Source organism: Mustela putorius, unplaced genomic scaffold (genome assembly GCF_011764305.1).
Source record: "Mustela putorius furo isolate JIRA1106 unplaced genomic scaffold, ASM1176430v1.1 tig00000242_pilon_pilon_pilon, whole genome shotgun sequence".
NCBI classification, from domain to species: domain Eukaryota; kingdom Metazoa; phylum Chordata; class Mammalia; order Carnivora; family Mustelidae; genus Mustela; species Mustela putorius.
The window spans coordinates 15827206-15850439 of record NW_025421325.1 but is presented as its reverse complement, the minus strand read 5'-3'; the positions used below and the strand labels follow the sequence as shown (position 1 = coordinate 15850439).

Here is a 23234-nt window from a genome sequence, read left to right as displayed (position 1 = left end):
AAAACCTTAAGGACGCACGGAGAGCATTCCCTCTCATCATCTGGGGACACAAGAGGACACAGTGGTGTGGACATCTCTCCCATTCAAGCACTTTTACCACACAGTGCTGGGCAGCGCTGCAGAGTGGGGTCCCCTCGTACCCAAGGGCTCAGGGCTGCTCACCAAGGATTTCTCCTCCTGCCTCAGCCACTGGTAATCTTCCACCATCTGCTTCTGCTGCTTGTCCAGGATCTGCCGCATCTTGAGCCTTTCGGCCTCCCACAGCTGCTGGGCCTCCTCTCGGCTGCTGGGTCGGATGAAGTCCTCCTCCTGAGAGGACCACGGGGAGAGAGAAGAGGGCACGATGAGTCCAGGGCCCAGATCCTGGTGGGCACTCCTCTAAAGAGGCTGGGGAGCCATGGGCCTCGGCCTCCATGGGCCGCTTGGTTTCTCGCGAGGTTTGTTCCAAAATTCGCAGCCCTGTACACAGATGGTTACGGGGTCCCCCAGCCCTGAGCACGTGGCTATGCTGCACTGTCGTGTCAAACCCGAGAGCACAGCATTGAACATGCATCGTATTTAAGCCATTCCAGGATCTGCTCCTACGATTTCATTTTCAAATTCCTGCCCTAACAGTATTTTCTCAGTTGGCACGTCACGGTTATGGTCACTTCATACATTTAAAAATGCAAAGCCAGCCCCCCGGGAAAGCCTGGGGTGTTTATTGCCACCGGAACCCCGCGGTAGGGTGTCTGGGAGCGTTGAGGAGTGCGGTGCTCCCTCTAGCCTCCTGGTGTGCCATCCTGCAGAGCTGTCCACGGAAGGACGGGACACAGGCTGAGGGAAGGGGTGACAGCACGTACCCATGTGATGGAGCCTTTTTATGAAAACGTACTCTTTATTAAGCTAGTAGGAGCTTCCGTGATTGAACCAAAGGCTAAAAGAAAAATGCACAAGCTAAGAGCAGAGTGAAGAATGAAATTTAAAGCCATATGGATCTATAGATGTGCAGTATACACTCGCCTTCCCTAGCTTTATTTAACTTAACCCTCCTTTTAACTCATTTGAAGGGCTCTGGAGCTATAGTTTCCTCTGGGGCGTTCTGAAACAGAAGGTGTTACATGTTTTCTTACTCCTCCTTTCCCTTCAGTCTTCCCCAGAGTTCATTTATATCAGTATCTGCTTGTCCCTTCAAACTCTTTGGCTTTTTTTTTCTGCAGCACACGATCATCTTGGCCTCCTGGACTCAAGAGGGATGTTGTCATTCTTTAGATGGCATAAAGCCCTGTGTGACCTTTGTCAGGGGCAGCACCCTTCTGTGACATCCAGACCAGCAGCCTCTTCAGATCCTTGCTTTTAAAATGGGCATTTTATATACAAGTCACTAGCACAGAATGCTAAAAATTATTCTCTCTCTACTTTAGCAAGCCATAATCTCTGCCAAGCCTCTAAAAAAGATTTTCCCCACCAAACCCTTTAAAACACACTTGGCTATAACAACACCGTTCCAAATTAGTTATATTGGGCTGTTTTGCCTAGTGCTCACTGAGCTTCAATCACGGCTCTCGATTTCTAACAATAAACCCCACCCCCCCACCCCCCGTTAGATTTCTTGCTGAAATATTCTTTGTTACTCTGTTCAACACCTACTTCTTAGCAGCTACCATGTGGCAGGCATAGGGCTGGATGCTGGGAAGGCACTGATGACAAAATAGGCAATATCCCTGTTCTCATGGGGTGAAGAAAGCAACAATTAGACCAGGTTTCTCAGCCTCAGCACCATGAACATGTGGGACCTGATCATTCTGTATTGGGGGAGATGTCCTGTAAATTGTAGGATACTCAGCAGCAGGTCCACAAACAGAGGCTTTTAGTATCTCCCTAGTTGTAACAAATGCCTCCAGACGTCAGCAAATGTCCTCTCTGAGGCAAGATCTTCTCAGCTGAAGGCTACTGAGTTAGATCTCATTTAAAAAAAAAAAAAAAAGTTGCAGGACATAAGTCTTTTACAACCATAGAATTTATGGAACAAGATATATTTCCCAGAGGCTGATGCTCCAAAATGAGGGCATTTGAGGATTATAAGTATCTGCTGCTGAATGTTGATAACCTCCAAACACAATGGTATGGCTAACCCGGGCTACTGACAAATAGCGACACTCGAGAACTAAGGGTCAAATATTCTGAATACCGAGCTAGGAATCTCCAGGTGAGACTAGACTGGACTGAGAAGATTTAACACTGGTAGAAGAAGTTATTAGACTCAAGAAAACACTGATATGGGGCACCTGGGTGGCTCGGTCATTAAGCATCTGCCTTTGGCTCAGGTCCTGGCCCCAGGGTCCTGGACTCAAGCACCGCATTGGGCTCTTTGCTCGGCAGGAAGCCTGCTACTCCCTCTCCCACTCCCTCCTGCTTGTGTTCCCTCTCTCACTGTCTGTCTGTCTGTCTCTCTCTCTGTGTCAAATAAATAAGTAAATAAATAAATAAAATCTTTAAAAAAGAAAAGAAAACACTGTCTTGTTTTGTAAGTGTTAAAGGAAAATTCCGGCTACTCAACTGTCTAGGATGCCCCAGGCCCAATCACCATCTCACCAAACCTTTTAACATTTATTGGGTGGGGAATGTTTTCCTATGTCTTACAATTTCATATTAAAACTCAAGGAGAAATTAAGACTTTAAAAAATTGATTACTTTAGGGCTTACTTGTCTACAAGTTACCTCAGATATTCTTATCAGGCAATGGATATTTAGATTGTCGGTCACTTTAAAAAGGAATCGACTTTCTGTGGTGTCTTAAAATGACTCTCGCAAGCTGTGACTCCTTCCATAATTTGAGTATCCCGCTCCCATCTTGCCAGCTCTGTTTCCACCTCCAAATGCATCCTGCTAGCCAAACAGCTCCTACACTTGCCCGGTGGTTTCCTGTCACTCAGTCTTGGCTCCGACTAATGCCTCTGTCTCTTTTATCCCCTACACCCCAGTTTCTTCCTGTCCAAATCTTCCCCATCCTTTGAGGCCCTGCTGAAAAAACAGAAGCTAGAAAGAGCTATTCTTCTCTCTGAACTTCCATCGCACCCTCGCATTACCTCCGTGTGCCACTCACAGCTCTACGGCTTGCACTACAGGTGAGTGCACACATGCCCTTTTCCTTCTAGCTGCCTGAAGCTCTCTGGAAACAGAACCTCATTGTTCTCTCTTCAGCACCTAGGACAGTGCCCGGGAAAAGCATTCCTGCACAAGGTCATTCACTAAATTTTATTATTATTTTAAAACTCAGTTGTGAGGTCTTCAAGAGGGAGATTGCTGTCATCCTGACTCTTGTGTGGAATGCAGATTCCCAGATGAGTCAGGCAAGAGAGTCAGTCAGTAGAAAAATTGTTTTTGCGGGGAAACCATTTCTGATTTTTGTTAAATGCTTTCAAATGCTTTGTAGGAAGCCTATTATACCTCTCCTCAGCATTTTACCTGAAAGAGGTTTTCTCAGTCTTTCTGATGTACATCATAAAATGGATTTTATATTTTTTTTACCATTTTTTTGTTTACTTAAAGAAACATTCATTATATTCTTTTAGGCAGGCCTTCCTTACGACAAGTACTTCTAAATCCCTGACACAAAAGATCCTTTTTTCCTGCTGCACAGTATGTCTTTATGGAACTGAACAAAGTCTTATGGTGAAGCAGGGATTAGACAAAGGCAGTGCCACCCTGGAATTGTGCAAAATTGCTTTTTTTCTAAAAGGACACATTTTAAAGCAAAACTCACTAAAACTCAATTATGAACAGAGTCAAAGACAGGAAGGTGGAGGAAGTGCACGTTGCCTAAATTATAGTGCGTCCTTTACAATGCAGTTTTATTATTGTTAAGTATATGTTAAGATATAAATTGGTTAAATTAATTTGAAAGGGGAAAATGAACTAGGTTAGGGGAAATTTTAGCCCACAATAGATCTCACTGCCTAGAATTCTAAGTTACCTTACACATTTCAAAATTTTGCTAAATTAAAAATAATGGTACAGAATATATCAACACAACTTTCCCATATTTTCCAAATCTATTATAATACACATGGAGTTTTTCCAAAAGCTTTTAGAGTCCTGTATACTGAGCCTGAAATATCATGCATATATACTAGAGTTAGTATATTAGAGTTATATATATTTATATATAAATATATATTATATATTTAGAGTTAGAACTAAAATAATGCCTTTGGTTTGTTTTGGCACATATTAAGACTCAGTTTAGTAAAGTATATCAGATATTCATGCCAGATGACCACTGCTCCATTGAAAGAGAAGATGGGTGCTGAGAAGTGACAAGTGGGCAACTCTTTTACAAGAAAAGCTGCCTTTTTTCTCCCCCCATAAAACTTGACAATGAGAAGCTAGTCCATGAAGTACTCAGGGCCTCACTGGCAGTTACGCAAAGACATGACTGGGAAGAGTGGCTTAGCCCCACACTAGCCCCAAAGCTACTTCCCACACAACATCAGCTTTTACAATAGCAGCAGGGGTCCAGACACAAGGAAACCTTTCCTTTGACTGTGGAGGCATTTAGCAACTGAAACAATCAGGCAGGAAGGGAAGAACTGGGCAGAGCCTCCAGGATCTATTATTCTCTGGCACCATCAAGCTTGGATGCCCTCTGCCCACAAGCTGCCACATTACCTGCCCAGGGTTCAGGAAACATAGGACCAAAGTATGGACAGGGAAGGTCCAGGTCCAACCAATGTCCTTGGGAGCACAGCCTGACATGGCCCCCAACTTCCAGTGGGTTTGCAAAGGAGAGGAAGTTACAGAGCCTCCTAATGGGCTGATTGGTGTATTAAAGCATGAAGGGTCCCTCCTGAGCTGGAGGATGTGGGGTTCCTGGTGTCCCAGACACCTCCCTCTAGCAGCCTTCTGAGTTCGGGCTAGGACCCAGCATGCAGAGCCCTCTTACCCGCATGCTGTGGCGCTTGAAGACATTGTGCCGGTGGAGAGGTGGGGTGTGCAGCGAATTTACAGGAGATGGATACTCCATAGGGCTGGTGAGCGTAGGTGAGCTGGCACACAGACCCTCGGGGACCTATTCAGGAGAAGCAAAGAAGCACCAGCACAGGGACAAGACAAGAAGGTGGACAATTAGCTGCCACAAACATGAGCACAGAGAAACAATAATGGGCACCACTGGAGACATGCACTTGCTCTTCAGGAGCTCACAAAGAATGTGATGTGGGTGTTTCATTGGTCTTGTTTGGGAGACACAGCAGAGAGACACACATGACTCTTGGCTGGGAGTCAGAGCAGCCCCTGTAGGGGCCTGTGGGTCCTGTGGCCTCTCATTCATCTGACAGCCAGCCAGATGAAGCTCTGCATACAATGGGGTCCACATAGGTTACTGACTCACTGAGTCCATGTCTCCTCCGTCAGGACTCTTCAGAAAGGAGTTCCATGTCATAAGCATATTGCAAACTGACAGATATGATTAGCCCACAGAAATATGGGTGTGTTTGTATTTAATCACTGTTTTAAACATCACAGAAAGGTATGATTCTTCTTAGGAATATTGCTTCTATCTTCTGCATCAAGGTTTTCTTCTTCACACACACAAGGATTTAGCTCTTAGTTCTTGATTATCCTTATTTTGGTACTGGAGCATTTCCTTGAGAAATATATGACCATGGGACACCACCTTTCTGTAAGGAGTACCAGATGAACAGATATTGTGTCTGTTGGTTGAGATGCTCCACTGTTGAACACTGACTCTGAGCTGAGGGTTGTAAGGGAAAAGAGATGGGCCTTGGCTCCCTATGATTGAGACATAGGACAGAAACACATGACAGAGACGTTCTCAGAGAGGGACCAACATCTTGGGAAGATCCCATGGTTGGTAACGATGGAGGCACAAGGAAAGCTCTGATGGAAACTTGTTTTCAGCTTCTGGCCAGCTGGGTCCTGCCTAAAGTCTCCATGGGGAGCAGCTCTATTCTCTGGAGAACATCAACTGTCCCCAACTGCCTGAAATTCCTTCTCAGAAAGTTCTGCTCTTGGTAGGGGGCCAGGAAGACCTTTGGCATAGAGAAGTAGCTATAGGCAGGCACACGGAGCAACAAACACTATGGACAGATGGACTGAGCTTAAGGTGAGTCTTAGCTGAGGACAGCCTGGTAGATTACATTTTGTTTCTTTCGCTCTCTGGGCACTCTGAGTTCAAATTCTCTTGTAGGTACCAAGAAAGAGTCAATGTAGACCATCTCCATAAGCCAAGCAGGTCATTGCTAGTCCTCAAAGGCACAAGAATGGAAATTCAGGAAGGTCTGAGATGAGGAATGGCCCCAAACTTTCCCAGCCCTCTGGTCACATGTTTACCTGGAACTGCAGCTTGGGAGCCAGAAGGTTGGTCTGTGGAGGGGGTCTGTACTTGGGCCGGCTGGGCTGAAGAGAAAACACAGAGATGAGTCAGGCCATGCCTCTCTCCTTGAGTGAGCATAGCTCACCAAGGGGAATCCTTGGTTGGACACAGGTCAGGCTTATTCAGAATGAAGGAGAGAGGAGGGGCAAAGTGATCATTGAAATCATTTGCATTCACTTACTGAGCACCCATTATATGCTGAGTGATGAGAAGGTACAGGAAGCCAGTCTCTCTGGCTTCCAGAGGGACATCACCAATGGAGGGGTTTACTGGTCTTTGGTGTGTAACCTCTTTAGATACGGGAACACCTGTCAAATCAGCTGTCAAGAGCCACATACTTCCAGAGGTAACAAGTCACCGAGGGCTCAGGCACGTGTAGAGGTTTCGTGGAGGAGGTGAAAACTGAGGTGGGCCCTGACTGAGGGAAGGATCGGGGCATGCCAAGCAAGGAGAGACAGTGAGAAAAGGCCTTGGAGAAGATAGGAATTTGTTATGAACTGTCTTTGTACTCCCACCTCCCAAATTTGTACGTTGAAGCTCCAACTCTTATTAGTATGATGGCATATGGAGGTAGGACCTTCGCCAGATCATTAGGGTTAGATGAGGTGATGGGGCTGGGGTCCTCATCATGGGATTAGTGTCCTTATAAGAAGAGACACCAGAGCTCTTGCTCTCTCTGCTGTTCTAAGACACAGTTGGAAGGTGGCCATCTGCAAGCCAAGAAGAGAGTCCTCCCAGACAATGAATCTGCCAGTGCCTTGATCTTGGTCTTCCAAGCCTCCACACTCAGTCTATGGGATTTTGTTATGGCAGTCTGAGCTGCCTAATATGGATATGGTCCCACCCACCTAATGGCATGGTAGCAGGGCACTGGATTCTGAGTCCAGAGATGCCAGGGAGGGTGTGGACATAGAGGCTGGGCATAAGAGATTGTGAGACACTCCCCATTCATGTGCCCTCAGGGACATCTAATTTGTTCGTGAAAAATACCAGAAAGAAAAGTGTTCCAGATCCTTAAGGGAAGAGTTTTCAGGGTGATTCCCTACCCTAGCTGCCATCTAGGGTCTGCTCTCTTGGGGCCTCAGATCACACCTGCCAGAGCACCCAGGTGATAGGGCCTGAATTCAGTGCTGAAGGACAGTTGGGTTGAGGGCCAAGAGGACCACAGGAACACATCCTGCCTATGCTGGAGGAAGAGGGAGGAGTTCCATAGTCCGGCCGGGAGGGGGCCACATGGAGGCCCAGCTCTGTTTGACTCATAGGATCCTTGAGACCAGGGGTTGGCTTACCTTGGGTGGGGGTTCCTGGTAGGCTGTGGGCTCCAAGATTTTGGGAGGTCGATAGCGAGCATTCCTCTCCTGCTCTATGGCGATGTCCTTCTCCATCTGATAAATGTCACTGCCAAGGAGTCAGGTCAGGAACAAAGTTAAAGATGCTCCTGGAGCCTCTTTTCTGTACTCCTTCCTCTGAAGCCTGGAGAGGCCCAAAGAAGGACCGCTGGGTCCCATTTCTGTCTCCTCGGAAGAGTGGCTGGAAAGACTCCCCTGAGAGGCTAAAAGATGGACCCTGAGGCTGCTTCCCCAACAGTAAAGTTGGGAGAATCACAGGAATGGATGTATGGTGGGGAAAAAGTCCTTGGAGAGTCAGTCCTACAGGATAGTGTAAGTGTGTCCCCCACCACCTCCCCATGCATCTTGCCTTCCTGCACCTGCTATTGGCACCATCCCCCTATGGAGATAACTGAAATCCCAGCCAACTTCATGACCAAGGCCTGTGTTCTGCATCTCCTATTTTTCATTAAACCACCCACCAACACACTCCTCATGTGTACTAATGAGTAATGGTTGTGGATTCAACTCCCGGGTTAGCTATGTTTGTGCTTCTTGCCTTTCTTATTCAACCCAGTTTCCCACCTTGGGAATCACAGACCCTAGAGAACTCTGGAATGATCACAGGAGGTCCCTGAATTCACTTATTCATAGTCTATATTTATTCATTGTCTGTGTATTCATTGTGTATTCATTGTCTGTGTATTCACTGTGTATTCATTGTCACATGTATTCATTGTCTGTGGACCGAGTATTTTATGCTACCAAACATACGATATTTGTGTTGGATTTTCAAGTGCACATGAATTACACTGTACATCATATAAAAAAGTCACTATATAGCTTAATATATTTTGCCAATCAATAAATTCTGAAAAGGTAACTATTGTTACAGGGAGGAATTTTCAAAGTTTGATATTAAAAGGGCCCTTCTTTTGCCTACATGATTAGGAAATACTCATCAAATCCTGTCTTAGCTCTAATGGAGGACTGCCAGGCTGTAGCTTGAGGGGGATATCCTGGGCTCCTTGGGGGTCTTTGCATATTTTTACAATTACACAGAAAGCCTGCTCCTAACTCCATCCATGGTGGGGGCTGGTCTGGTCCCTCTAAAGGGTCATCCTTCTCAGCCCACAGACAAGCATCTGTCACAACTCCCCATGTTTCTTAAGCCCCTTGAATGAATTAAGGTCCCCCCTCTTCCCCTTAGCACCCCAGAGCTTTGGCCCTTTCAAATTACATCTTTCAAATACTTTTCCTGGAACCCTTTGGCTTCTCAAATTTCCCATACGAAGGACCAAAGATGAGACTAGAGTTAATCGGGGGCCAACAAAGGGATAGACAGGAACAGAAAGGTCTTCTAAGCTGGAAGCCTTGCAGATTGTGTTGGAACCCTGGCTCCACAAGCACATTCAGTATTATTCTCACTGCCCCAGCGTGGTCAGTTCCAGCTTGCCCCTTGGGGTACCTCCTGCAAAGCAGTTGCCAGGGACTCTTTTCTTTCTTTAAAAAAATGCTAACACATTGACTGCAGTGTTTAAAGTCAGTGTTTTTAACATTAAATAAGCACTCGGTTCCCTAATGCAGGGGTCAGTCAACTATTGCCCACAGGCCAAATCCAGCCTCCCGCCTATTTTTATGTGGCTCCAAACTAGGAGTATTTTTTTTTACATTTTCTTAACGATTGAAGAAAATGAAAAGAAGAAATTTCATGACATGTGAACATTATATAAAATTCAAATTCTGTTGCCCCCAATAGTCCTAAATAGTCCTACTGAAACCCAGCAACACACACATTGGTTGACGCATTGTCTATGGATATTTCTTAACTTGTACAGCAGAGTTGAGTCGTTTTAACAAGAGACCATATATGGCTTGCAAAACCCCAAATATTTACTAGCGGCCCTTTACAGAAAAAGTTTGTTGATTCCTGCCCTAAAGGAGGCCAAAAGAAAGTCAGACTACCCGAGGAGGAGCTGTTGGCACGCAAGCCACCAAGGAAACAGGGGGACTGTCTAAAATGTGATCTGACAGTACCCAGGAGAGAACAATGGCTCTTGGATGAAACATCAGAACTTCAGGCTGCCTATGTTTCATTCAGAAGGAAGAGGTGGCCCCTGGGTCGCTGTCTTAATGGTCAAACATCAATCACCCTTTCCCTGCTATCTGGGAGAAGGATCAAAGAAAGGCACAGAGGCTCAAGGGTCCTGCTGGGAATTCGGGTCCCATGCCCGAGCTGGCCATCCTGTAAGGCACACCCCCAATCTCTGTGGAAAGAGCACAGGCACATCAGTGAAAGTCTGCTTTAGACTTTGGGCTCTAACCTAAAAAATATTTCTGGAGTGCATACTAGGAGCAACACTTCAAGCTCTGGGTTGACAGATACCAAGATGGTGAGGCTTACGCAGGCTCACTGTATGTTCTTATGTGACAGTGAGCTCGGTTTTAATCCCCTGTCTTCTGACTGAGCCACTGAGCCTCTGTGACATGCAGGGTACCGTGCTTCTGCTCGGAGGACCAGCCAGTTCCACTGGGACACATGGCTCTGTGTTGGTCAGAGGGGAGGTCCCGGTGCAAGGTCCATCCCCCCACCCCGTCACAGCCACAGCTCTGAGCCTGAATTCTCCCATCGCTATGGTGGCCACGAGGACACCAACTGCATCCCTTTCAGGGATGTACACTTGTTGTAAGCCCCTAAGAGCAGTGGGAGAAGAGACTTGCTGCCTGGGGTCTTGGTGCCGGCAGCCCCCCACCCCTGCTCCATGGTCACCTGAGGTTGCACACGAGCTCAGTGAAGCGGGGCCGCTCACTGGGGTCGTAGTCCCAACAGCGAGTCATGAGGGTGTAGAGGATAGGTGGGCAGAGGTCGGGCTTGGGCAGCCGGTCCCCCTTCTCCAGCACCCCAATGACGTCCTTGTTCTCCAGCCAGAAGAAGGGCTGCTTGCCAAAGCTCAGGATCTCCCACATGCAGACAGCTGAGGGCAGGAAGAGAGGGCTCAGGACCTGCACTGGGGAGGACACCTGCGTGGAGACGCCAGCCCACCCTCCCTGGTGAAAACCCTGCCAGGAACCTCTCGAGTTCTCCAGCCTTCACCCCTACCGTCCCTGGGGACTTGCCCACTTCAGTGGGGGCGAGGGGGAGCGGTCCACCAAGGGACTCATCACCTGCATCTACAAGTGAATGGAGGTTCCCCTCCCTAGACCTCTTCCACATGGAGCTGTTAGGTTTTGTGCAATGAGGAGGAGGGGGCTGTCAAAGGCATGTTGTTGGGACCACCAGGGCCTTCCCTCAAGAGGGGGTGAAGACCATGGGAAAGCTGGGGTTTGAAGCCTAGCACCAACAACTTGCTGCCTACACAAGCCCCTGGTTTGCCAGAGCCTCAGTGTCCTTATCTGAAAAATGGGCATAATAATAATGAGTTTTTATTGGGCTGGCTGTGGAGAACAGAAGGGTGTAATCTACATGGCTGTGTGCTCTATAAGGGGCTGTCCATCTATCACCTGTCATCTATTCCTATGCCTCCTTCTCAGAACCAACCTCAGAGTTTGATCCCCTCTAGGGCGGGGGACCCCACATCAGTCCCCGGGACTGGTTGCTGGAATGCATGCCCCCCTCAGGAGCCTTTGCTGGGAAGATTAACCAATACTGCTCTGGCGGGCCCTTAGCCCATGTTGTCCCCAACTCACCACCAGCCCCCCTACTTCTGGGACTGCTCAGTGGCTAGAGCAAAACAGAACACTTGCCACCAAGGGGTGGGTTCCAGAATCAGAACCCTTTCCCATGCTCTCGGGAAACTCCACTCACCAAACATCCAGACGTCACTGGCTGTCGTAAAGCGGCGGAAGTTGATGGACTCAGGGGACATCCACTTGATGGGGAGACGGGTGACAGAGGCTTAGGGTGGGCAAAGAGATTTACAGGGGTTATTTAGCGAAGAAAGATCCAGAATTATGCAGAATTACAGCCTATTCTCCAGAGACTTTTGGCCTGAACTTGACCAACTGTAGTGTTTTCTTCTTTCTTTGTGGGAGTGGGGTGAGGCTGCAGTGACCCCCTCCAGGGACAGGTCCTCGGCTGAACATCCCTCACCTTTGTAATACTCTTCATCCTCAATGTACCGGGAAAGGCCAAAGTCCCCTAACTTCACACACTCAGAGGAGGCCACCAGGATGTTTCGGACAGCGATGTCCCTGGGAGAGAAATGAGAAGGTTCAGAATGTTTTGTTCTGGCAGACAAATGGACAGAGAAATAAAGAAGAAGAGTGCTGGCCAGGGCCCCAGGAGGCTGGGCTGGCCGTCTAGGTCTCCCTACCCCAGGCCCTCGGCTCCCTTCTTGCACCTTCCTGGGGAGCTCTATCTCCCATCACCCCTTCTCCAATGTGAAGCCAACTTCAGGTTCCCAGGACTCATTCCACATGCTTGCCCTGTGGGCTGTATCCTCCCCTCTGCCAGGCATGCTGTCACCCTGCCGATTCTTCAAGGGACAGCCCCAACAACTTTCCCAGTCACTCTTCTCGCCTGCTTCTGCAACTCCACTGGACTGTAGGCTTCTGTCATGGCCAAGAGCAACAGCTCCCAGAAACCCTCCAGGGGGCACTAGGATGGTCAGGATCACCCAAATACCTTACACACTCTGCCTTGTGACATGAGAGACCCTCAGTCTCCCACAGAAGAGGAGACGGGAGCACAGAGAACTGAAGGAGATTGTCCAGTAGGTTTCCCTGGGGTGGGGGCGGGGGTTGGGGTCAACCCAGGCAGCCTAAATCCAGAGCTGAGCTCTCACTCCTCTCTGGGGAAGTGCTCACTGACTCAGTTTACCTCATGTTCCTGGCATCATTTCTAACACCAGGCTCGTCAGCTCGCTTCTCACAGGCAGGTTCCATTCCCTATCATTTGTCTTTATTACTGAAAAAGCTGACTTCAGAGCAAGACAACTTTACCCAAACAGATAAGGGAAACAGATTATCCAACCACCTTCTCCTCATGACTGTTTATATCTTGAATTTTACCCCGATGCTTGAAATAAGCTCCATAAGGAAAGGGTGTTTGGGTCTGTTTTGACTACGACTTGATCCCAGAGCCGAGGACAGCACTTGGAAACACAGGATAGAAGTTCCAGATGTGCTGACTGAGTGACTGGGACGAATGAATGAACATTTATATCCCCACCCACGGCTTTGCTAGTATCGCCCACAAGGCTACATAACCAATGTCCCTGGTGCTGGATGGAAGCATTCACCCGTCACCCCAATATTCTGGGAGCACCCCTTTGTCTCCTCCAGGGGATCCCATTCCTTGTGGCTGGAACCTTCTTTCAAGGGAACAAAGCCAGGTGGAGAAGGGGCCCACTCCACAGCCAGGGGGAAGAGAGGACTTGAGAGTTCAGGGGTGCTGGGGACCAGTGGGGGGCCAGCTGCTCACGCCGGGAAGGGCCCAGCTCCCAGGATGTTCCCGGCACACCCCAGTCCAGTCCGCCAGCCTGGGCTGTGTGCCACCAAATGGGTGAGCCTGAGGAGAGCCAGGTCCGTGAAAATGGGGGACCCCACTGCGAAGCAGGCTGGACCGCCCTGGGCTACAATCAGATGCCCCACACTTTGGATTTAGTTTTAATAACAGCGCCGTGAGGTATGTATGGCGAGTCCACCTTTCAGATGAAGCAATGGGCTCCTAGCAGGTGCTCGAGTGGTCACAGGAGGCAGGACCAATGCTAGGGTCTCAACACTCGTCTGTGCCACTCTGAGACCTGCACGATCCCAGCCTCTGCACGGTCAGGGTCAGCTCAAGGAGCCCAGCGTCCTCCCCAGCCCCACCTGTGGACACAGTTGATGCTCTCCAGGTAGGCCATGGCCTTGCAGATCTGCAGCGAGTACAGGACGAGAGTGAGCACCTTCAAGGAGTTCTTGTTTCTCTCCAGGTAGTGGCCCAGCTGCAGGAAGGGGGAAGATGCCTTCAAGACCCTGGCATGGCTCCTGCAGGCAGCTGCCAAGCCCTTCCCGGCAAACTCAGGTTGGCAAGATGTTCCAGAAATATCCCCCACGACCGATCTCGGGATTGTTTGGGCTGAATACAGGGGGCGGGAAGCTGGGAGTTAAGGGCCCATGCTCTGAAGTCATCCCAGCCAGAGGCCCTGCTCAACCGTGGCCTAGCTGCCGCCACGGGGCTCCCCTTCTGCCGTCCCCAGCTTACCTCGCCATAGGGATACAATTCCATGATGATCCATGTGGGCTCCTCTTCGATGATGCCGATCAGCTTCACGATATGCGGGTGGTCGAGATTCTTCATGATCACTGAAATTGGGGGCAAGAGGGAGGCAGGCCCGAGTGGCTCTAAGGTCCAACATGGGGGAAACAGGCTGGGCTGTCCCCCGTGGGAGAGACATGGAGGGAAACCCCTTCTCCTGACGGGGCTCCCTGCGCTGTTGGCACCCTCCCATCCCGGCGTCCAAACCCCTCTCCCATCTCGGAGATCCGTGTCGTCCCGGGGGGTCTTCTCCCACTCACAGAGTCCGGGTCCCTTCCCAGGGGCCACGCACCTGCCTCACTCAGGAACTTCTCCTTGTTGTCCAGAGTGCAGTCCTTCTTACAGGTCTTTACGGCGACATTGAATTTCTCCCCTTTCTGCAACGAAAGTCTCTTCAGAGCCCCTGGGGCCAGCCCGGGGCTCAAAAGAAAGGGTCCCCTGGCTGGCATTGCCACGGTCACCCCACAGGCGTGGCTCACAGTTGAGGGAAGACAGGCGACATCTGGGCCTCCTGGTCTCTACAAGGCACCTCCCGCCCTTTCCTCCTACTTTCCCCCACTCTTTCTCCACTCCTCTCTGGCTCCTGATTTCACTGTTTTTTTCTTTTTCTTTTTTAAAAAAAAGATTTATTTATTTATTTTAGACAGAAAGAGAGAGAGTGCGCATGAGCAGGAGGAGCAGAGGGAGAGCAAGAGAGAATCTCAAGCAGACTCCACGCTGGGTGCACAGCCCAACACATGCCTTGTGTGGAGCCGAAACCAAGAGTTGAGACACTGAACCGACTGTGCCACCCAGGCGCCCCCTGTCTCTATTGCTTCTTGACTGGGGTATGTCAGGACCAGAAGGGACCTTTGCGACGAAAGCCTCTGGCCTTCCAGATCGGGACACTGAGGCTCGGGGCCTGTGCTCTCTGCCCATTGTTCGTGGACATGGCAGAGTGGGTGCAAAGGCATCAAACGCGGCGTTCTGGTCTCTTTCTCTCTTTTTATTATTGTCCTCCATTTTTACTGTTGGCTTTTACATTTTTGCTGCCTCTTTTCTCCGGCTCTACCCTTTCTGTGGGTCCTGCCCCTACTGGGGCCTCAAAACCCGTCCCTGCCCCAGATCCTGCTCATCCTCATCTCAGAGCTGCATTTTCTCACACTTCTCCGCGTTCCTGCCCTCCAAGATTCAGCCAGCCCTTCCCCAGGTCCTGCCTCTATTTTACTCCCTGGGCTCGCTAGCCTTCCGGGCAATAACTCTTGCTTCCGTCACTCCCTGGGTATTTCATAAATACCGCAAATGCCAAGTGGGGGAAGAGCCACTTATCATGGTGGCTGCTTCAAACCCAGAATATATGAACTCCCCTTTTGTCCTATCGAAAAGCAGGAGAGGAATTTCCGCGAAGAGTCTGGAACTCACGTGATTGGTGTAGACACCTTCATAGACCTCCCCAAAAAAGCCTTCACCAAGAATCCGATTCAGGACCACATCTCCCCGTGCGACGCCATACTGTGGGCCTGGGCAGATGGAGAGAGCGGATAGTCTCAGGGCACAGAAGCCACTGCTGCCCCTAGCACTGGGGCTAGGCTCTGCTCCCCTCCTGCCCAGGCACCACCAGACCCCTCAACAACATCTCAGCTAAAATCTAAGTGTTGGTCTGGAGAAGAGGTTCTAGAAGTTTCCATCATCTCAGACCTGGGGGAAAACCATCACCCTCTTCCCTCGGAAGGCCGGGCCTCATATCCAAACTCTTAGGATCCCCCCCACAACACAGGCACACAAAAGGTCCATAGTGTGGGGATAAAAGAATGGTCTCAGCTTTCAAATCAAAGGTGGTTTGCTTCGGGTTGTCCCTGTCTGAGGCACACATGGGAGAGGACGAAGGAAGGCAACAAAGTCTCCCCAGGGTGTCACAGGTGTCCCCACAATGTCACTTCATAGGGCCTTAGCTGTGGCCATCGTGGTGGGGCCAGAGGTCTACCTCCGGGCCTTCGCAGGGTCTCATCGGGAATCTCAGCATAGATGTCTGATTCTGGAATGACAGAAAGAGAACATCCTATGGGTAAGATGCCTCAGTGGGCACTTCTAGGAACTGGGAATGGGGCTCCCACATGCAGGCCAGCAAAACCAAGCCCGATGTCCTGGGGAGGGGAGTGGGGGTGCGGGGGAGCCAGGCAAGAACAGGGTTCCCATCCCACGTTCTGGCGTGGCCACAGAGCCTAGGGCACCTTGACTGGAATTCCTGCTTACTACCTCCTGGTTGCATCATTTAGGGCAAGTTCCTTAGTCTCCCTTAACCTCAGTTTTTCTTTCTGTGAAGTGAATGTTTCCAGGGAATGTCATAAAGATCAAATAAAAGAATTCCTATTATATATCTGACCCTGCTGTGGACTGAATGTTTGTATCTCCCCCATATTCCTATGTGGAAATCCCAGCCCCCCCATTCCCCCCCCTCCCGTGGGAAGGTATCTGGAGGCCTGTCCTCTGGGGGTACCTGATTAGGGTTAGATGAGGTCAGGAGTAGGGCGCCCCCTGGCTGTGGTGTTTGTTAGGGTGGCCCAAGCTCAGATAAACATGGCGCCCAGCATTACAACTGGCGAATACACGTTAGCTATTAGGATTAATGACGCTTTAAGCTGTCACAGCCAAGCCACAGGGGAAATCTGTCTTTGCGTAGCTTTGAGGGCATCCTTGACAACGGCACAAGAGCGGGCAGAAAGGAGACTCTGGACACGGGCAGGCTTACCTATGCTGCAGCTCTCTGAGAGGTGGGGCCGCTGGGCCTCTAGGTTGCTGTAGAAGGAGATGAAAGGGCAGGAGCCTGGTGAACTCAGAACCTGGCAGTGTGGCCCCGAGATGCCTTGGCAGTCCACCCTCTCCCACCCGCCTCTCCCGGAGGCCAGCTGCCCTGGTACCCCTGCCTGCCCCAGGGAGGAGCAGACAGTCCCGATGATACCAGCCTGGGAGCATAGCCCACGCTGCCAGGGGGCAGGGAAGAGTGGACATCAGCCATTCTCCCTAAGATGAGGCCAGATGGCATTAGGACACGGGACTGCCCTTGCAGGAACTGATGGGGTGAAAGTTACTGGTGAGAAATTGCCACTTGTGAAATGCCAGTGTTCCCGTGTTCTCCCCGGGGGGCCTGGAAACCAAGAACCATGGTGGTGGGGTTCCCTATTCATTCTGTCTCCTCCCAGGAAGACATAGGCTGAGTGCAGTCCTTGTTCCCCGTCTTCCCGCTGTACTCACAGCATGGGGATCTGGGGCAGGCTGTTCCGCTTCTCACCATCTGGGGAGAGAGCAGAAAGAGGGGGATCTGGAGCCAGGGGACACAGAGTCCTGGATGGATGGCTGACCTCACACCTCCTGCGAGCCAACACAAGGGAGACCCCCTTCCCGCTATGTATCCTCTGAAATACGGAGTGGAAGCTGGCCTGAATTAGAGTCCTCTCAGTGGAAGAAATTCTCAAGTTTCTTTTTGCTACCACCCACGTGTTCCAACCTGGACCTCTGCTTCCTGATCCCATCATGTTAACAGGAAGGACCAGTTGTGTTCTAGCACTAGCTTTGCTCTTCCTGGGGCTACAAACACCACCACTCCAGAAGCCAGCTCCCCCAGCTGCCTTCAGCCAAGGCCTGCAGTGAAGGACCCAGGACAGGTCCCCAAGGAGTACCCAAGAAAGGCTGGGCAAGCACCTGGTCCCACTTCCAGAGCCTCTTCCTTTCCATCTTGGTCAATGGTTTCGCTTCTTCCGCTCGGCCTCTGGGGGCTTGTGCCACATCTGCCCATTGGGACCGTGTGCCTTTAAATGGAAACTCACCTTTCTTGGGATGAATGATGAGAGAGCCTTTGTGCTCCCCCTGCAGCCGGCAGTAACCGTCCACCAGGTCAGCCATGTTCTCGGCCTCTGCCAGAGAGGAGGTTTTGATGGACAAGGACTGCAGAGAAGAGACCAGCCAAGGATGAGACCCAAGAGCCTTGGCTAGAGTCTGCCCCACAAGACCTGAGAAGAAACTGCCTCAGAAGGGGCTGACATCGCCACCCATCCCCACCCTGGAATCCATCAGCTCCTGTCCTGGGGCTTGGCTTGCCTTCCCCCACGACCACCAGGGGGCGCACTTGTCATCCCTCCCCGCTGGCGACCCTAAACCCTAGGAAGGCCAGTTTCTGCGGGGACTTATTTTGGTCTCTGAGTGTATAGCACAATGCCTTGTACCTCACAGGTGCCCCATAGGTAAGAGCAGAAACTAGGAGAAGAGGCAGTGCTCAGGGGACAGACAGATAAAAGGGGAGAGAGACAATCGGTTTGCTGTCTGAGTGCTATCTGATTCTTCCACCTACAAAAAGCCCACCCAGGTCCCCAGAGATCCTGTTACTGAGTCATCATTCACTTGTTCAAAGCTAGACCTCTCCTATGTACCTTGAATCAAGGGCACTTCACTCACCCTAAAAACACCCCCCAACTTATTTCTTGACATTTTTAAACAGCTTTGCTTCCTGATGCATTTCCCTTACAATTTTATTGTCAACCCGGTACCTTGTCTGAGAAATAGGTGCAGTTTTCTTAGCAAGATCCCCAAAGCCAGGCTGGCCTAAGCAAGAAAGACTGTCCTTTGGTGGGCTGGCTGTTTCCGAGCTCCCAGGTGCCCAGAGATGCTCACCTGGGGGGCGCCTTCGATGCCCAGCTGCAAAACCGCCTGGCCCTCCTCCAGGGGCAGGCACCGAATGGACCTGATCTGCTTGAATTCGGCCAGGCAGGTGGGCTGTAAGAAAGGAGGGGGCCCTTCAGACATTCCCACTCCTGGAGTGGGGTCGTGAAGATTGGTCAGTCTGGGGTTGCAAGGAAGCGCTGACAGCCTCTCCGTGGGAGGAAGACAGAATCAAAGACAGTGAAGACTGAAAGCATCGCCTGGTCTAAGCTCCTCACTTTGCAGAAGATAAGATGAGTCTAGGAATGGGGACTGGCCCGAAGTCATATGCCACAATGGTGACAGAGCCAGGACCCGACCCAGGTCTTCTGACTCCCAGGGGAATGATTGCCCCATCTTGCCATTACGAGAGCAACAATTTTATCTAAGCCAGAAGTGCAGTGATAGTGTCCTGTCTTCTCTCTCCACCCCAACTCCCCAGCCTCTGTGGAGGGGATCGCCACAGGAAAGTAAAGAACCATCTGCCCCAGGCTCCAAAAACTCTCTCCACGGCTTCTCATACTAAGGGCCTCTCTGCTCTCAGCAAGGGGCAGGAGCAACTGAAACACAGGGAAAGGTAGGAGGCAGCAGAGAGAGGAAGACTGCTTAGCCCGGGGCTGGGTGCAGCCTGCCCCCTGCCTCCCTCTACCTTGGCATCTTGACTCGTCAGCTGGCGGATGCCCTTAGGGCCGATGACTAGGTCCACAGTAATGTTCCATCCTTGCTGGAATAAAAGGAGAGAGAAGATTGCGGCTTCAGTTCTGTCTCCCTCCTATTTCAGAAATCTGCAAACAGCTCACTGAGTCAGACACAGGCCAGTGTTTCCTGGGTCCTCCAGCTCCTTCAGTCTTAAAACCCTACCAACAGATTACCCTGCTCCCTGCCTACCCTGCCTACTCTGCCCACCTCCAAGATCTGTGGCCAAGATTTCCACTCCCTGCCTCCGGCAAGTAGGTCAACATTGGTTGTGTTTGATGGTATGTTGGTGAGGCCCAGCTGCCTGAGGAGCTTGGCTTATGTGGGTTGCTATAAGCAAGCACACCCCTCCCAGCCCCCCATGTTGGCCTCATGGGTCCGTTCCCTGAAAGGCCTGGAATTCGGGTCAGGGAGAGAATAAAAAGGACGTGTTGTTACAATGAGTTCACAGCGATAGGTCTCCTGGTCGATGTTGGCAAAGCCCGCGAGGGTGTTGAAGAACTTCATGACGCACTCCTCCTCCTTAAGCGAGGCGTACTGCTGGAATGTCTGCTGGATCATCTTCCGGAACTGCTTGGGCTGCGGGAGGGGGGCGGGGATGGCCGGTGATGAGCAGGCCCTGCTCGTCCAGGTTCTGATGCCTTCCCTGATCTCACCAAGAGCCTGTCTGCTGCTAGAGGATGGTCCTCAGGCCTTTGCCATGAGAGCAGCAGCGATCTATGACTAAGACACACACCTGCTGTGTCAAGGGAGGCTCACCGTAGCCCTGGCAGGGAAGCATGGGAAGTAGATCCCCAGGCCACAGAGCTAATTAGCCTCGGATGTGGAAACAGAGCCCGGTTTCCTAATGGCCAGCCACAGAAAGGACCCACTAGGTGCTTTTAGTGGCCCTATGCCCAGATGGCCCAAGACAGCCCAGATACCCTGGCTTTCCCAAGTACCCCCAGTCTGGTGCCATTGGCTCCAGTTCTGGAGGCCAACACAAAGGGGGTTGCTCTGGGCCCCTTGTCCAGTGGTTGCCTCACCTTTAAGTTCTCCTGCATCTGCTTTGGGAAAAACAGGTCCAGCCCCACTTCTTTCCTGAAAGAAGGAGGGAAAAGGTGACATCTGACTCCCCCTCACCCCCAACTCAGGACTTTAGTCCAATCAGGAAGAGGCAAGATGGCTTGAAGACCAGGGAGATGGGTCCTGCTTGGTCTGGTCTGGAGATGAACAAGGTAGGGATTGAACAGGAAGAGCAGGGCAGCAAGGAAGGAAGACAAGAGAGGCAAGGGCCAATGTCCAACTTACTCCAAGAGCTCGAAGTTGGACTTTTTGTCAAGTGCATTGTGCGGCATGTCCTTGAAGAACCGCCTGGAGAGAGAGAAGTCATAAATAGGTTGATGGCTGGAGTACAAGGCCATCCAATGCCACACATTGGTCTAGAAGCTCTCTTTCCCCTGCCAAATGTGGTAAACAATGGGAAGGAGAATATTATGAGAATAAAAAAAACGTTATTTACTAAATCATGAAGAAAAGGAAAACCCACAAATTCCATTCCTAAGAAGAGACATGTCTCCTAAGAAGGGCTCCTGCCTTATGTTTTGGGAGACCCAGCTCTGGGACTGCCCAGTTTTGGGGCAGAGGAGGAAGATGGCAGTTCTATCTGTGTCCTCTAAAAATAAATGACCCAAGGCAGCCAACACTGATTGTTGGAATATCTAGCATTCAGTGGCTCGGGTATATGGCCCAGTTCAGTGGTCCTCAACCAGGAGCAATTTGACACCTCCCTCTCCAGCCTGGAAGCCTTTGGCAATGTCTGAAAATCTTTGGTTGTCACATCTGCTTAGGAGGAGGATGGTCCCACCAGCATCTAGTGTGTAGAGGCCAGGAATGCTGTTAAATATATTATAATTCACAGGATGGCCCCCCAACCAAAGAATTATCCAGCCCCAAATGTCCCTAGTGCTAAGATGGAGAAATCCTGCAAACTTTAAACAAGGAGAGAAATATTTGGCACCTATTTCATTCTGTATTATAAGCAACCGTGGACACACCTGTCACTTCCTGGACCAGACCCAGAAGTCTGAGGGCACCTCTGCATGGCTTGCTAATTCTATACATATTTATCAGTGCTTACTGCCACTGAGGTCATAGCAGTGAACAACACAGATGGAAACCCAACATTAGAATATCTCCCAGGACCTTGCCTAGTGCTCAAAGAAACATTTACTGAATCACTGGAATGGCAGATAGATGGAAGAAACAGGCAGCCTGGAGGCAAGAGCAGTGGCAGCCAAAGGAAGCAGGGGACCCTGACCAGAGATGGGACTGGCCCTTCTATTCTAAGGACAAGACAGTGAGCACTTTACCCTATGTCAGCCACCATTTGTCACCCCACCCCCATGTACCCACTCTTGTTTCCCAAACTGGATGTAAGACAAAGATGGCCAAGAACTCCAGTCCCTGGGGGATCCTTGAGGCCACATACCTGAGCTCCAGGCAGCCTAGCTGCAGGGCCATGCCCTCACTGACCTTGCTGGCATAGCGTTGCATGTAGTCATTCCGTAGCTGGTGAGGGGAAAGGCCAAAGTTGAGAGTTATGCTCTCCTTCCCTGTTTCCCTGAACAGAGACCCCAGGAGATGGTGGGGGCTTTGAATACAATCCTGCAGTCCCAAGTTGTCACTCTCTCTCTCACACCGCCCCCTCCACCATGCACAAATGTGTAGCCTCTGCATCCCTCCAGAGCCCTCCAGAATCATGCCCCCACAGGCCAAGGCCTTCTGATTTTTTAAAGCATTTCCAGACACATGCTCTCATGACTTTATGAGGCTGGAGTTCAAATTCTCCTCTCCACTCTTAACTTTAGAGATAAAGAAACTGGAATTCAGGCATGAGCCAATCATTTATTCCAGGACTTGTTGGTAAATAGTGACAGATGTCATCCACTCTACAATCAGGGTCTGGCTTTGTGTCCAGCAAACCAGGGACCAGACAGACGACGGTGGCAGCAGGCTCACACATCCTCAGTGCTCACTGTGACCCGTTCTGTGCTAGGCACGCTACCTGCATTATTACAGGCAGTGGCATGTTACAGCAGCTCCAAACAGCCCATGAAAGCCAGGTATTAAAGCTTCTGAAGTTTTGCAAGCTGTATGATCATACCGGTAGCTTCAAAATGCCACCCATGGTGGGGCAATATTTGTACCATGGAAATTGGCACGTGCTATAAATCAGAGATTCTTTTCTGCAAAGAACTGGTACACTAGCACCCTGATAATGATACCATTTGGCCCTCCCCACAACCCTATAAAGCAAATGTTATTCTTATCACCTCCATTTTCTAGAAAAGGAAACAGCTTCAGGCAGGTAAGTTAAACCCTCGGAGGATCCTGGGTTAGTAGATGGCAGAACTGGGCTAGAAGCCAGGTGTGCGAGAGTCTGCGTGCTAAGACTACCCCTTCTCTTTGGACCTACACTGTCTGCTCACCACCAGGTCTCCTGGGCAGTAAATAATGACCATCAAAGTCCAAAAGGAGCTGTGCACATGGGGAGGGGTAAGCCAGCCCTCAAGGAGCCATGAGAGAACTAGGGTTGGAACTGCTGACCAGGGACCAAGGCATGTATGTCTCCACGAGAAGTTTCCTAGACTGGGACCTCCCAAATCTGTGCTTTGTTCTTCTATCTCCCGAAGAGATGATGAGATAGGACCCTAGGAACAAAAAGATAAAATACTTCTACCTGTTGGTAAAAATAAAGTAGCGTTGTCCTGTCTTCTTTTAGGCTTTCCATGAAGTCCTCTGGCAAGTAGCGGATTTGTAGGTCATACCTGGGACGGGAAGTTCAGACTCTCTGGTTGACACAGGGAAGCTGGTCATGTATGGGTCTGCCCATGAGGCTGATGGCCACCCATTCAGGACTTGCTTCTTCTTTCACTCCTCT

General features: G+C 50.4%; 1 protein-coding gene across 7 annotated transcripts in view; it reads right to left on the bottom strand.

Moving 5' to 3' along the window:
- The window catches only part of PTK2B (protein tyrosine kinase 2 beta), a 122733-nt gene that overhangs the window by 5936 nt on the left and 93563 nt on the right, over nucleotides 1-23234 (bottom strand). For 3 of the 7 annotated variants that reach the window (XM_004775099.3, XM_004775100.3, XM_004775101.3), the window contains exons 4-25: nucleotides 23034-23121; nucleotides 21783-21862; nucleotides 20603-20665; nucleotides 20338-20392; nucleotides 19751-19891; nucleotides 19266-19340; nucleotides 18590-18691; nucleotides 17749-17866; nucleotides 17177-17216; nucleotides 16674-16720; nucleotides 15909-15959; nucleotides 15347-15444; nucleotides 14238-14322; nucleotides 13892-13992; nucleotides 13516-13631; nucleotides 11795-11895; nucleotides 11510-11599; nucleotides 10475-10679; nucleotides 7666-7774; nucleotides 6334-6399; nucleotides 4925-5050; nucleotides 163-309 (exon numbers count right to left, since the gene is read on the bottom strand). In XM_004775099.3, the coding sequence (XP_004775156.1) occupies nucleotides 163-309; nucleotides 4925-5050; nucleotides 6334-6399; nucleotides 7666-7774; nucleotides 10475-10679; nucleotides 11510-11599; nucleotides 11795-11895; nucleotides 13516-13631; nucleotides 13892-13992; nucleotides 14238-14322; nucleotides 15347-15444; nucleotides 15909-15959; nucleotides 16674-16720; nucleotides 17177-17216; nucleotides 17749-17866; nucleotides 18590-18691; nucleotides 19266-19340; nucleotides 19751-19891; nucleotides 20338-20392; nucleotides 20603-20665; nucleotides 21783-21862; nucleotides 23034-23121 (2104 nt within the window). Of the gene's footprint in view, nucleotides 1-162; nucleotides 310-4924; nucleotides 5051-6333; nucleotides 6400-7665; nucleotides 7775-10474; nucleotides 10680-11509; nucleotides 11600-11794; nucleotides 11896-13515; nucleotides 13632-13891; nucleotides 13993-14237; nucleotides 14323-15346; nucleotides 15445-15908; nucleotides 15960-16673; nucleotides 16721-17176; nucleotides 17217-17748; nucleotides 17867-18589; nucleotides 18692-19265; nucleotides 19341-19750; nucleotides 19892-20337; nucleotides 20393-20602; nucleotides 20666-21782; nucleotides 21863-23033; nucleotides 23122-23234 lie in introns of those variants that run through there. The other 4 variants (XM_045078361.1, XM_045078362.1, XM_045078364.1 and 1 more) reach the window with 4 other exon arrangements.